We start from the raw sequence: 14,976 nt of genomic DNA on the forward strand, positions 1-14,976 counted from the left end.
TGACCACAGACCACTTCTCAGTTCCTATGCTTTCTGCCTGATGGTTTGGTCACTTTTGAATGCTGGCGGTGCGTTCACTCTAGTGGTAGCATGAGACGGAGTCTACAACCCACACAAGTGGCTCAGGTAGTACAGCTCATCCAGGATGGCACATCAATACGAGCTGTGGCAAGAAGGTTTGCTGTGTCTGTCAGGGTAGTGTCCAGAGCATGAAGGCGCTACCAGGAGACAGGCCAGTACATCAGGAGACGAGGAGGCCGTAGGAGGGCAACAACCTAGCATCAGGACCACTACCTCTGCCTTTGTGGAAAGAGGGACAGGAGGAGCACTGCCAGACCTCCAGCGGGCCACAAATGTGCATGTGGCTGCTCAAACGGTCAGAAACAGACTCCATGAGGGTGGTATGAGAGCCTGACGTCCAAAGGTGGGGGTTGTGCTTACAGCCCAACACCATTCAGGAGGTTTGGCATTTGCCAGAGAATACCAAGATTGGCAAATTCGTCACTGGCGTCCTGTGCTCTTCACAGATGAAAGCAGGTTCACACTGAGCACACGTGGCAAATGTGACGGGGTCTGGAGACGCCGTGGAGAACGTTCTGCCTGTAACATCCTCCAGCATGACCGGTTTGGTAGTGGGTCAGTAATGGTGTGGGGTGGCATTTCTTTAGGGGGCCGCATAGCCCTCCATGTACTCGCCAGAGGTAGCCTGATTGCCATTAGGTACCGAGATGAGATCCTCAGACCCCTTGTGAGACCATATGCTGATGCGGTTGGCCCTGGGTTCCTCCTAATGCAAGACAATGCTAGACTTCATGTGGCTGGAGTGTGTCAGCAGTTCCTGCAAGATGAAGGCATTGATGCTATGGACTGGCCCGCCCATTCCCCAGACCTGAATTCAGTTGAGCACATCTGGGACATCATGTCTCGTTCCATCCACCAATGCCAAGCTGCACCACAGACTGTCCAGGAGTTGGGGGATGCTTTAGTCCAGGTGTGGGAGGAGATTCCTCAGAAGACCATTCGCCACCTCATAGGTGCATGCCCAGGCGTTGTAGGGAGCTCATACAGGCATGTGGAGGCCACATACACTACTGAGCCTCATTTTGACTTGTTTTAAGGACATTACATCACAGTTGGATCAGCCTGTAGTGTTTTTTTCCACTTTTGAGTATAACTCCAAATCCAGACCTCCAGGGGTTGCTAAATTTGATTTCCATTGATATTTTTTGTGTGATTTTGTTGTCAGCACTTATAATGAACAAAGTATTTAATAAGAATATTTCATTCATTTAGATCTAGGATGTCTTATTTTTGTGTTCCCTTTATTTTTTTGAGCAGCGTACTTCCCTGGATGAGAAAAGGGGAAACATGCTGTTGGAAAGCAACCCCACCTTTGTTAATAGCCCCAGAAAGACTGCGCCATCCTATCTACAAGACAAAAGATGTTTGGCTTCAGGGTGATAGGATTAGCCCTCACTCAAATCCAAACAAGGAGAAAGCCATTAAGCCATAATAGGAATTGCCCAAAGCTCCTTAATTACATTACCCAGCAAGATTCAACCAAGTCTGGGACCGGAGACAACCTACAGTTACCCCTGCATGGCCCATGGGAGTCTGACAACCACTCAGGATACATTTCTTGCTACAGGAACAGGAAACCAGTTCAAAGCCAAACAGAGGGTATAAATCTCTCTCCCTCTCTCATCCATGTGTTCCATTTTGCTCAGGAGTTCAAACCCTATGTGGTTCAGCTGTCCACCGTTAAACCATCCTTCCAAGCAGTTTCCATGTTTCCAGTGCCTTTCTTCCCACTTGGAACTTAACTTCCAACAAGCTAACACCACTTTTCTAACTGCGTTTCTAAAGCTGTTCTCCCCATGTTGGGGGTGAATTAGTTCAACGATTACATTCCGCTTGCTTTATATCCGAAAGCCTCACTGAAAAAGTAAATCTGAATCGCGACTTCACTGCAAGGGGAAACGGTCGTTCCTCCCTTGACCCAAAAATGTTTGTGGGTGCGCGGGCGCGCAGTCGTTCTTTGAGAGAATTCTTGGCCGCGCAGAGACGAGTACAGGATTGTATATAACTTGTCACCTTCGTTCAGAACCGAGGTATAAACACCTCTATGATTCGGGAAAGTATCTGGTCCGCTATGCATTTATGACTTACTACATTTTAAATACTCTATGTGAGCGTGAAATATATATAGACAAGTTTCTGAGGTACTAGTAGGCAAGGATACGTTTGGCTTCCGATGAATCACGGGCTAAATACTCAAGGCGGACTACGTTAAATTACGGTTGGCTAGTTGTAATTTTGCATGATTGCAACCAGACTCTCGCTTTTTCTCGCGTTTCGGGGGTTTTTGACACTCACGAGATGGCTGCCGCAACTCTTCCCCCTTTTCCTTTCCCCGGTTGGTCAGCGCGTTTGCAGATACCGCCTTCTCCTTGCCGTCGCGCACTGATGAACGCATCAATCCTCTTTGCCACGTCTCTTCAGGGCAGCAGCATTTACAGCAGCCGCGGCCACAGCTGGGAAAGGGCGACGCGGAGGGAGTTTGGAGGGCTGCGCTACGCCCCCTCCCCGGCCTGGCGGGCTCCCCAGCCTGGCGGGCTGGTGGTGAAGGTGATCCGCTCATGGTGCTGTTGGAGAGGCGGTGAGTCGGATTTGAATGGCCGCCTCCTTCTCATCTATCTCCGTGGTGTATGGTGTGTAACCGAGACACCCCGTTGTAGCCAAGCACGGCCCTGTGGCTTGGTGTAGTGGAGGCCGCCGTCGAGCTTTGCTTCTGTCGTTGGTCGGCTGAGAGAGAATTGTGCTTTATCCCTTTGCCCCTTTTTCCATCGCGTTGGCTTAGTGAACAGTTGCTCTATTCAGTTATTGGCCTTCCCATTTTTTTCTTCAGGGCTTTTCCGTTTCGCAAACATTTTAGGATTTTCCTTGCTCTTTCTTCCCTCTTGTGTTTCATTAGCTCTCATTCAAGCAGTCTTTTGGTTGAGAAGAATGAAATACTTCTGTAGGAAGTAGACTATCTTACCTAGAAACATCGAACTGCGTTTTTAATCCTAGGCTGCTAAGGTCGAACCTGGTCAGTACTTGGATGTAGGATTTAATGGGAAGTCGAGGGCTACGGGTTAAATTTGGACAGTGGGGAAAAAACATCCCGACAGAAGAGAGTAGCAAACTGTTTCTCTGATATTACCAGGATTTTAGAGGTAGCAGGATTTGGGTTCCTTTTGAAGATTTACTTCCGTTTATTGTTGGTAATGAAGAATATTGCTGTTACTGTATGTTCTTTTGTTGGAGTCTGCTTAAACTTTTTAGAAATCCCAACTTGCAAGAGATGTGGCTCCACTGAGTTGTGTGACATGCTCATTTAATTGTTCGTATAAAACTTATGTGACCTGTAGATATTTGGGCAGAATACATCTTGAGAGTATGAGGTTTACTTTTGAATATAGGTAGTCCTTGAGTTACAATAGTTCATTTAGTGGCCATTTGAAGTTACAACAAGAAGCTGTTTATTTTCTGTGGAGAAATGTTCATGAATGCTTTTTAAAATAACATTTACTTTTATTGTAAATGATCATTAAATTAACAAAAGAGCTATAAATATTTTTATTTTCAGAAATAAATTCTGTAGTGTGCATCTTTCCTTTTCAAATGCAAAAGTACTTATAGGCATTTTTACTACTATTGTAAAAATATCTCACATAGTTGCTTTCATTATGACTGGAAGTGCCACTTGAATGTGTATTATATTTAAAAGTATAGAACTGACAAGCATTTGAGATGGTATATAGATACAATAGTACATAATTTTACATAAATGTACATGTCAGGCAAGAATTATGGGATTCAGAATATTACAATACAGAATCTTTAAAATTGAGATTGTAATGGACGTGAACATTGCATACCTGTACATGAATTCTGGATTTCAGTAAAGCCAATTTCAAAGAATTTTCAAAGAAATCTTTAGATTTCTTAATTCCTTTGAGGATCTCATCAGCTTCATTTAAGCCATGACTTTCTGTCAACTCAAGCCTAAGGACAACACAGTAAAATTCAATTGAATCAAATCATTTATTTGCTTATACCTAATGGATAGATCTTGCCAATATTACAGCTGTAACACTACCTTAACTGTTTTTTTTCCTGAGTGATTCTCAGATGTGGCTACCCTGAACCCCTATCTAGCTCAGGATTGGGCAGTCTCTTAATTTGGGCTTCTTTCTGGAATGTACTGCATCCTCCCTGGGAAAGTTCTGTTTTGCCAAGACTCCCTTCATCTGGTTCTCCAGGTGCACATTCTGTCACACTTTCTTGATGTTCATTTTTATCTTACCCTATTTCCACTTTATATTTTCAGTAATTCATTCCTTAAATTACTTGATTGGGTTAATTTATATGAAATTGCTATAAAGATGATACAGAAGCAGTAGCTGATACAAAAAGTAGTGCCAATATAGAATTACAGCTGTATTAGTTTTAAATGTTGGTTGCTGATAGCCTTCTAGCTTAAAGGTTTAAAGTTATAGAGTTTGAAGGTACTGTAGTGATCTTCTAGTCCAACTCATTGTTAAGCAGGAGATCTATACCATTCCAGACAAATAGTCCAATCTGTACTTAAAAACCTCCACCTCAATTTCTAGAGAAACCATTCCACTGATTATTCTCACTGACAGGAAATTTCTCCTTAATTCTAGGTTAGATCTCTCTTTAATGATCTTCTACCCATTGCATCTTGTCCTGCCTCAGGTGCTTTAGAGAATAACTCGACCTCCTCTTCACTATGACACCCCTCTCAAGTACTGGAAGATAGCTATCATATCACCCTTCAATTGTTCCTTCAATTGTTCATCATATGGTTTAGCCTCCTGTCCCCTAATCATCTTAGTTGGTGTTCTCTGCACTCTGTCTAAAGTCTCAAATGTTTTTTGTGTCATGGTGACCAAAACTGGACACAATATTCCACATGTGGTCTTACTAGTACAGTATAAAGCAGTACACTTCATGTGATCTTAATACTGTCCCTCTGTTGATGCAGACTAGGACTCTATTGGCCATTTTGACCATTGTGGAACACATCTGGCTCATACTTAAATGATTATCCACTAGGACTCCTAGTCCCCTATAATGCTGTTGAGCCAGGCACCACCTCCACTATATCTGTGCATTTGGTTTTTCTTGCCTAAGTGTAAAATCTTCCTTTTTACAAGACTGGTTTGCATTTTATTGGAAAGGGCTTAGCTTTCAAGTCTGTCACTATTCTTCTGGATCTTGATTCTATCTTCTAAAGTGCTGACTATTCTTCCTCCAGCTTGGTGTCACCTGAAGATTTGATGAGTTTCCTTCTATCCCTTTATGTAAATTGTTGAAGGGTACTGGACTAAAACAGAGCCTTGTGGTAGTCCGCTGTATGCTTCCCCCCATGTTGATGTAGTTCCATTAAGAACGACGTGTTGAGTGTTGGTTGGTTAACCAATTACAAATCCATCTGGTAATGATGCAAACTACCACATTTTTCAATATTACCAAATTAGGCTGTGGTCTACTTTGTCAAATGCCTTACTAAAGTCCAAGTGTATTACATCCAAAGAATTTCTCTGGGTCACTAATTTTGTCACTTGGTCAAAGAGATCTGTTTTTTGACAAACTTATGTTGGCTTTTAGTAATTGTTTTGCTTGTTTCTAGGTGTTTGCAGATTCATTGCTTGATTATCTTTTACAGAATCTTCCCAGGTTATATCAGCCTGATTGGTCTGTAGCTTGCTGAGTCCATTTTTTCCCTTAGGAAAAAATACTTTGGAAACATTTCTAGTGGTTAAGGAAGCAGCTAGAAAGTGGAAGACCATGAATTCTAGTCGCACTTTAGCCATGTAAGCTGGCTGGGTGACTTTGAGCCAATCATTCTTTTTCAGCCCAACTTACCTCACAGAATTATTGTTGTGGGGTCAATAGGAGGAAGATGTGTTGGATATGTTCTTCGCCTTGAGCTATTTGTATAAATAATATAAAATTGAAAAAAGTACTGGCCATTACCTGTCAAGCTGTAAAATGGTATAATACCAGGATATATGAGGCTCATTTCCAGAACTGAATCTGCCTGTCCAATCTGCTCATCAAGAGAGGGCCTGGTAAAAGTTCCCTGCCTTCATGATGCCTGCAGGTTGTGGCTGATAAAACAGGCCTTTGTCATAACTCCCACCTTGTGGAATGTTTTCTCCCAGAATATAGGGGTCCTGTCAGCCTCCAAGAAGTTTTCCTGACATCTTTTGCTACTTGACTCTTATCGGCTGCCATAGAAATGGGGGGAGGGGTAATTTGGTATTGGGGGGGGGAAGATTGCTGGAGTGCAAAGTTGTTCTTGTGTGAACTAATAAGGAGGGGATGCTTTCCTACTTACTGTGCAACTGCACACACTTATCTCTACTAAGCCAAGGTCAACCATCTTGGCATACCAGATGAATGAGAAACCACCTGAAGATGTACCCCACCTGACATTATACACACCTCAGATTGGATAACCAGTCTGGACTTCTGGGGGACAGGACTTGATATAACTTTCAATGTGTAAAATTCCGCACCTATTTGCCTCAGATCTTGGTTTCCTTTTGTTGCTATCACTTCAAATCCAGTAAAAGTACTTTTCTCCATTTTAATGGAGTCTGAGGGTTTCTTTCTTGGATTTTGAATGGAGGCACAGCTGACAGGCCCCCTCCTTGCTGCAATTCTGGAAACGTTAAATTTATTCAGTGTACTTTTGACTGGCTGTAAGTACCTTTATTAGATTTTATTTGAGTTTTTGTGATTATTTTTTGTTTTTGATTGATATTGTTTTGATTGACATGTTTAGTTTTCCTTTTGGTGATACTGTACACAGCCCAGACTCGCTTAGATAGGTTATAAATATGGTAACATACAGTAAACAAATATTTATTTACTTAATTTTATTTATTTAATATTTGCTTATTTCCCATTCATTCATTCTTTCTGTATGATCAATTAACTCAACTTCTTTTTATATTGGTCACAGTGCGTCCTACTTTATTCAGCTTTCAAGCATTTCTCTCAATATACTAGCTCCTTTCCACAGATCAAACTGAACTTATTTATTCTTATTTAGAGCCATTTTTATTTCTGTTGAGAAATGTTCATTGCTTGGAAAAGAGCACTCTGCCATTTTACCATTATATCTTAAACATCTACCATGGTACCCAAAGTCATTTAATTGTTCTAATTTGTTATTTAAGTTTAGCTTGCAATTGGGTTTTTTTGTTTAATGCGTTTTTTTACTAATGTACATATAATTTGTACAAACTTTGTCCCAAAGGTGCTTTTTCAAGAGGCAGCTGGACTTTCTTGGGTTTTTTGAAGATGTTTTGCTTCTTATCCAAGAAACTTCTTCAGCTCTGACTGGATGGTGGAGAATGGAAGGATTTATACTCCTTGCAGACAGCTGGTCATTTGCATTTTTTTATAGAGTCCTTGAAGCCACTTGGAGGTTTATCTGTCGCCTCAGGATAACCTGAGTAGTGCAAATGAGTGTGGAGCCTTCTTGGAACTGCTGAAAGGACTGTGTTGTAGACTGGAGACAGATAATGTCTGTAACCCTCTCTGTTGAGAGAGAGGGCTGTTGAACAGGAATACAAAATCCTCTTTCTCCAGTCTATAGTCTTTTCCACAGTTCCAAGAAGGCTCCACACTCATTTGCAGATTCATTGTGTGAATGCAAATCTTAAGACCAGTGTGCATTTCCAAAATATGTTTTGATTATAATATGATAAATCTTGCTTTCAACTCTAAATCTTCAGTTTAAACTCTTTAAAATATCTCTTATAATGTAGAAATATTTATATTGTATTAAATAATAATAAAATAACTTTAGATTTACAAACTTGCAACTTGAAATAGTTTAAACCTGTATTCCAAATTACAAATTTTATAATCTGAAACCACTCTCCTAATAGTTCGTTTGTTTCTGGTTTTGTCATATATAACAGTGAAATTTTGATATAGTCTGTTTTTAATGAATTAATATTAAAAGCATAGTACTTTAAAAACTCATTCAGCATCTTTTTAAAATTGTTCCTTTTTGATCTTTCCTAAAAATATATTTACTTTTAATTATTGCTTTTGTCTGTGCAAAGTGTATATGATGAATAGCTTTTCCTTTGTTTTAGAAGGTTCTGTTGCATAATTTGCTTCTTTCTCATTTGTAGAATTGGAAAATTGTTACATAAGAATCAGGGCAAAAAGTGCCAGAGGTGGAAAAGGTGGATTGCTTCCTGGTCATGCCCGGTGGAAGGAGGGGACCCAGCCGGCAGCAACTAAGCCGTTCAGCTTTGCCTTCTCTTCAGACATTAGTTGGTGGGAACTGTGGCAACGGAACAGGTCTGAGAAATAGGTAAAGTCTTAAGTCTAACATTGTACTTCTAAATCTATTTATTTCCTGTTATCACTAGATATTGTTATGTCCAAAAGAGTATCAGCCATTGATAATTTGTCCATAATCTTGATTTTTAAGGGTAGCTTTTGCCTTGTGTTTAGCGTATTGTTATGATACCTTATTCATCTTAGTATGACCAGAGCAGGACAGCCTTATTGTCTGGGATATAACTTCATGTTTTTGAAGGGATTGAAGCAGGGGTGGGATTCAAATTTCTTAACAACCGGTTCTGTGGGCATGACCTAATTTGTTGCTTGGTGGTCACGTAACTGGCTGGGCATGGCTTGTATGTAAATTTTGTAAATATTTATGTAAATATTGAATGTTTTATTAAAAAGCAACTTTTACCAAAATCAGGCAAAGCAGACAGGCAGATTGAATTGCTTGCAGAATCACAGACTCACTCAGATCTATCTATCTGCAATCTATTGCCTGAGTCTGTCACATAAAATTTGCTTGCAAGCAAACTCATAAAATTTGCAAGCAGGCAAACTCACAAAATTAACTCACAACACACCATGTATGTAAATATTGAATTTTTTATAAAAATAAAGAGCAACTTTTACCCAAAATCAGGCAGAGCAGGCAGGCAGATTGAGTTGCTCACAGAATCACAGTTTCACTCAGAGATCTACCTTTCTGCAATCTATTGCCTGAGTCTGCAATGAAAAATAGAACTTCAGTCCTAAGGAAGGTTCAGCTCTGCTTTTAAATTAGCTAGAAAACAAGAAATCCAACGATTTCCTGCTTTCTAGCTAATTTAAGTATCCCGTCACAGTTGATAGTCAGAACAGCTGATGATCGGGGGGAAAATAGAAACTTACCAAAAATTAGGAGAAGGCATAAGGCAGGCAAATTGGATAGTGCGCATGCCAGGTAAGCAGGGAGTGGGAGTGGGAGGGGAGGGATCAGCCAGTGACGCGATTTGCCGGTTCTCCAAACTGTGCAGAATTGTAACAACTGGTTCTATACAACCGGTCCAACCAGATAGAATCCCACCCTTGGATTGAAGGCTCCAATAGACAGACAGTAATGTAAGTGGACAGTTTAGTTTTTCAAATTGTTTCTATTTTGGGGAGGCAGGAAAATTTATATAACTTTCATAGGTAGTTTGTTAATCGGTTTTGCAAAAAAACATTGGGCTGCCTGCAATTGCAAAATGCCTGTATATTTAGCTAAAACATCTTCCAACTTAACAGTTTGGGCCTGATGCAATAGAGGCATCTGAAACCTAAACTACTGTTACTAGGAAAAAATGGAATTCCTAAATCTCTAGTTAATACTTTGTGTAATGGAAAACTTAATCAGAAGATGCAGTATATTGTCCATAAATTTTATGGCAGAATCTTTACATCTCCATATGACTGTTGATTACATTAACATACATTACTGGATTTTTAACAATCTGTTGTAAATCTATGGATCTATTGTAATCAAACTAATAAACAATTTAACATCTAAATGTTAAATACCGTTGTTCAACCAATGGGTAACAATTATGTTTGGTTTCAGGAATGGTAGTACTCTCAGTCTTTCTGCTCCTCCTATCACTGCCCTGATTACTCCTGAGCCTGTGAGGCACTGCCGAATCCCAGAGCTCCCTGTGGATGGAAACCTTCTATTTGAATTCCTCTTTTTCATCTACTTGCTGGTGTCTCTTTTCATTCAATATATTAATATTTACAAGACCGTCTGGTGGTATCCATATAACCACCCTGCCTCCTGTACATCACTGGTGAGTTCATCTTTGCTTACCCATCCCAGGATTAATGAGACTCTGTAGTTAATTAATAAATATATGTATATAATCAGGCACTAATCAATACTTCCAATAATCATATGGCAGAAAAAAGAAGGAATTAATTGCAAGAACCTTGTATCTCAGTTTTGTGGACTGCATTTATGGGTTATAGATTCCTCTCTCCCACCCAGTTTCAAACTTTCTCTTGAGACACACAATCTTTTTCTTCCATTCCATTCTGGGAGAATTACAAAAATGTGGCATTTAAAGTTATGATATCAATATACGATATAAAAAAAGGCTGTAATCCGTAGGCTACTTATCCCTGATACTTTGTAGAATTGGATTCATTTTGATCTGAAAAACACCTCCCTGCCAACATAGGAAAAAAATGTCTTGATATTCAGGGTTTTTGGAATGTTCCCTCAGATATCCATATCACAAGAAATTGGGTAAGAGAGCTAATACAGGCAACGGTGCTGCAGAGGTTATAATGCAGTACTGCAGGCTGTTTATGCTGACTGACTGCAATTTGGCAGTTCAGATTTCACCAGGTTCAACGTTGACTCAGCCTTCCATCCTTCCGAGGTGGGTAAAATGAGGATCCAGATTGTTGGGAGCAATATGCTGATTCTGTAAACTGCTTAGAGAGGGCTGTAAAAGCACTGTGAAGTGGTATATAAATCTAAGTGCTATTGCTAATACCTTAAAAAGTAGAAAGAACATTCAAAATGATTTTGTTACAATAGATAAACTGGTTAAAAATAATAAGGTGAATAGAGAAAAATCCAAAGTTCCTCCCTTAAGAAATCAATCAAATTTTGGGATATCTGGAGAGTACTGTTTCCCAGAAAATAGGACCAGATCTTAGTTTGTTTGGACCAAAAAAATTAGGTCTTATTTTCCAGGAATGCCTTATTTTGTGGTTGCCCGCCCGCTCCTTCTCTGTCATGCTGCTCTAGAGTCCAGCATTGGGTGTAACTCCACCCTCTTATGACATGAGCTGAGTCTGCCACTATAAAAGGTTCGCCTCTGCTGAGAGCCCCAGCTTTTCGACTCAGCTCTTGGACATATGAGTTATTGTCTCTGGACTCTGAGTTAATTAGCATTCCTCAAAACAAAAGCATTGAAACAAAGAAAAAAAGAATCATCAAGATCGAGACAAGCTCTAAGGGCTCTGGTAGAGCTTCACTCACGAGGAGAGCGGGGATCCGCTCTCCTCCAGTTGCAACTGCCTCAGCAAGGCACTGACACGCAGACAGTAAGTGCGATCGGCCAAAATGCTGCGGAACCTCCCTCAGACTTGCTAGAGGCTAATTAACATCACAACAGCCTCCTATGCAGCTTTTCCCTGGGCCGCACAGCTTGTAAAAACCTCCCGAGGCTGCACAAGTCTTCCGGAAGATTTATTAGGCCATAAACTATCAAAGTTTTACAATAGCTGCCCTCGTGGTCTCTGCAGCGATTAGGCCTGATCCCAACCAACCTCCCTTCTACTGCTGCATCGATTGGAGGGGCAATATTCCTTCCGCAAAGATATTAATCCGGCTATTATAAATTGCCAAACAAAGGCCACAGCACAAAGCCCCAGGGATTCAAAGGTACAACAGGGATCATCGAAGGCCTCAAGGCTCCTTGCCTTGTGGCTGGTGGCCATTTTGTGACTGAGTTCATCTGGGTGCCATTTTTTATTGGGCCCCGAGGCAGTGATCCTATTTCTCGCCTGGCCATTTAGCTCGGAAAACACCATCAGGAGGAGCTGACAGCACCTCCGATGTTTCTTCCTTGAGCAGTGGAAATAGATTGGGTCCTGCCAGGACCATCAGGCATGCAGAGCATTCAGATCCCAAGCCCCCATTCAGAGCATCTCAAGCCCCCAAAAGGGTTATGAAAAGAAAATGACCAAAAGGCTGTTCAGCCAACAGGGAGGCCACAGCAAAGATCAAGGCCAGGGCCCTAGCCCTCAAGAAGGCTTCCAAGTCTGAACTCAGGGCAGAAAAGAGAAGACATGAGGCTTTAGAGAAACAATTCACAAAAAATGCTCAACGTTTACAAGAACAAGCTGCAGGCACAGAGAGGGCAGATGGAACTCTGGCTAACCATCTATGGAACTGGTCACCTGAAAGGCAGGATGAGGCCTTTCCCCAGGACCTGAGTTTGGCAGGCCCTTCTTGCGGGAGACCTACTTGTAACACAGCTACACCTAACCCTCAGCAGGCTTTGCCCCTAGGGGTTTACAGGTTTAGGGAGCAAGCTAACCTTATCCCTTCTGTGACTGGGCCCCAGATGATAGTTCCTCCCCAGGAGAATAGGCCTCAAGACATCCAGGAAGTAGTTTTGGTGGCAGTCAAACAGGGCATTGCTGAAGGTTTCAAACACCTCCACCCCCTGGGCGGAGGCTCAGGTATCCTTTCTTCCTTCTGTCAAGGTAACCCTCCCCCATGGAGGGCAGTTCCCACTTCGGAACCCATGTATGCCCCTCATCATTTTTATAGCTGGGAGGGACAGGATGACAGGGCATCCTCTTACCACTCTGAACAGGGTAGTTCCTCAGAGGAGGAAGAGGGGGAAATTAAAGAGCCCTTCCTCTCCGACGAAGAGGAAACCAAACAAGAACAACCGTCCACAACTGCTGTCTTTAAGCCCTTCTTGTTTTGGCCCTTACTACAGAAAGCTCTGGTTACACCCCAGTTAAGCCCAGAAGAGATGGCCCCGGAACAACAGGCTGGCCCCTCGAGCCAGGGAGACACACTATTCTCCAAACTGGTGGTCTGAAAGGAGATTCTTCCATCTCCCTTGTTGTTCTTGGATGTAGGAAAGGACCAGTGTGAGAACCTCCTGTCAGGGCCTCGCCCTTCTCCCCAGGACAAAAGGTTCTTTAATGTAGGTCCCGCCTTGGCTAATGCATTAGCTCTCCCAGCAGTAGATTCCCCAGTGGTAGCCACCTTCACTTCCTCAGGTACCCCTATGGAATCAGAGGATGTTTTACAACCGGAGGACAAAAATTTGGAACAAACTCTGAAGTGCACACACCAGGCCACAGTTTGACCCATGAAAGCTTCCACCGGTCGTTTTTTACCAGGTCGTCTATTCACTGGTTGCGTCAACTTCAGGACAGAGTACCCATTGCCAAAGTTAGGTCCCAACAGGACCTCAACAAAATAATAGCAGCAGCCGAGTTCACTGCCAACGCAACTTTAAGCTCCGCCAAATTTGCCACAAAGGCAATGGCCTCTTCCGTGTCTGCCAGGCACCTGCTGTGAATGCGCAACTGGCAGACCGACTCCAAGCATAAGTGGAAATTGGCGGCGGCCCCTTGCTCAGGAGAAAACCTCTTTGCAGCAGCCTTAGAGCCGTACGTGGTGGAAACATGAGACAAGAGAAAGGTGTTGTCTACTTCCTCCAAAGGGTCAGATTTTCGACGCACCACATACCCCAGAACACAAACCTTCAGGCCAGTCAATACCCCTTGCTTCAGTCGCAACCAGACAACATATCCCCCTCGTTGGGAACAACAGCAGGACCGCCAACCCAAACAACAATTCTCGGGTAAGCGGCCCTTTTGAGGGGGAGGAGGTCGTTCACTCAGGTGTTCTAAGTAACTGCATTCACTCCCCTCCCATCGGAGGTTGTTTGACCTTTTTAAAATCCAGATGGGAGAAATCAACTAACGATGCCTGAGTCATCAGTACAATATCATTGAGCCTTCAACTCGAATTTCTGTCCTCCCCCCCCCCGCATCGTTTTTTGTCAGCTGTCCTACCACTCATGACACATCTAAACGGACCCTGATGGACTCAGCTATCCATCACCTGATGGACATCAGAGCCATAGAAAGAGTTCCATGGGATCAGTGGGGGTCGGGCTTCTACTCCTGCCTCTTTGTTATCCCGAAGGCCTTGTGGGGGTGGAGAGCAATCCTTGATCTCAAGTTCCTGAACAAATTTATCCCATACAGGCATTTTAAGATGCAGACCCTACATACTATTCTTCAGAACGTCCGAGAGGGCAATCTCCTCTCTTCCATAGACCACACGGAGGCTTACCTCCATATCCCAATTTGGCCTCTCTATCGCCAGTTCCTCCATTTTTCTTATTTGCAGTGAGCACTACCAATATTGGACCCTACCATTTGGCCTTTCATCAGCACCAAGGGTTTTTACTAAGGTCCTGGCAGCATTGGCAGCCCTCTTCCGAGCCTTACCTATGAGGGTCCAAAGCTACCTAGATGACATTCTGATTCAATCTTCCTCTGTCTAGGCAGCCGAACAAGATTTTCAAATCATGAAGCAGGTGTTGCAGGAACATGGTTTCTCCATCAACCTGATAAAGAGCCATCTTTCTCCAACGACCCAACTGTTGCGCCTGGGGTCATCATTGACACAGTCAGCTGCAAAGTCTTCCTTTCACAGGACCGACAGGACAGCATCAAAGAGTTGATCAACAGAATTCAACTAAGTCACTCCATTCCACTCTCTCTCCTGTCCCAGTTGCTTGGGAAGATGATCTCCTGCATTGAAGTTGTGCCTACATGCACGCACCTTGCAGTGGTTCCTCCTCCCCTTCCAAAGAGAGGGGATCAGTTATTCTGCCCACAGGGTGCTGCCTTCTCCACAGGCGCTTCAGTCCTTTCAATGGTGGCAGTCCCAGGCCATCTCAAAGGGTCATCCCTTTATGGTGAGAGACAGAATTGTAGTGATCATGGATGCCAGCCTTCTCGGCTGGGGAGCACATACCCAGGACCACATGGCCCAAGCACACTGGCCGTCTTCAGACAGGT

The 14,976-nt window shown here is 42.7% G+C and overlaps 1 protein-coding gene across 1 annotated transcript in view; it reads left to right on the forward strand.

Annotated features, from left to right (window-relative positions):
• The first annotated feature begins 2,492 nt into the window (after positions 1–2,492).
• Positions 2,493–14,976, forward strand: part of TMEM39A (transmembrane protein 39A) — a 29,497-nt gene continuing 17,013 nt past the window's right edge. Inside the window, exons 1-3 of the mRNA XM_026713290.2 lie at positions 2,493–2,659; positions 8,229–8,413; positions 9,968–10,190. Coding sequence (XP_026569075.1) covers positions 8,301–8,413; positions 9,968–10,190 — 336 coding nt within the window. The 5' untranslated portion in view covers positions 2,493–2,659; positions 8,229–8,300. The remainder of the gene's footprint in view (positions 2,660–8,228; positions 8,414–9,967; positions 10,191–14,976) is intronic.

Source organism: Pseudonaja textilis, chromosome 2, assembly GCF_049901715.1.
Source record: "Pseudonaja textilis isolate UNSWEBS1 chromosome 2, rPseTex1.2, whole genome shotgun sequence".
Classification (NCBI taxonomy): domain Eukaryota; kingdom Metazoa; phylum Chordata; class Lepidosauria; order Squamata; family Elapidae; genus Pseudonaja; species Pseudonaja textilis.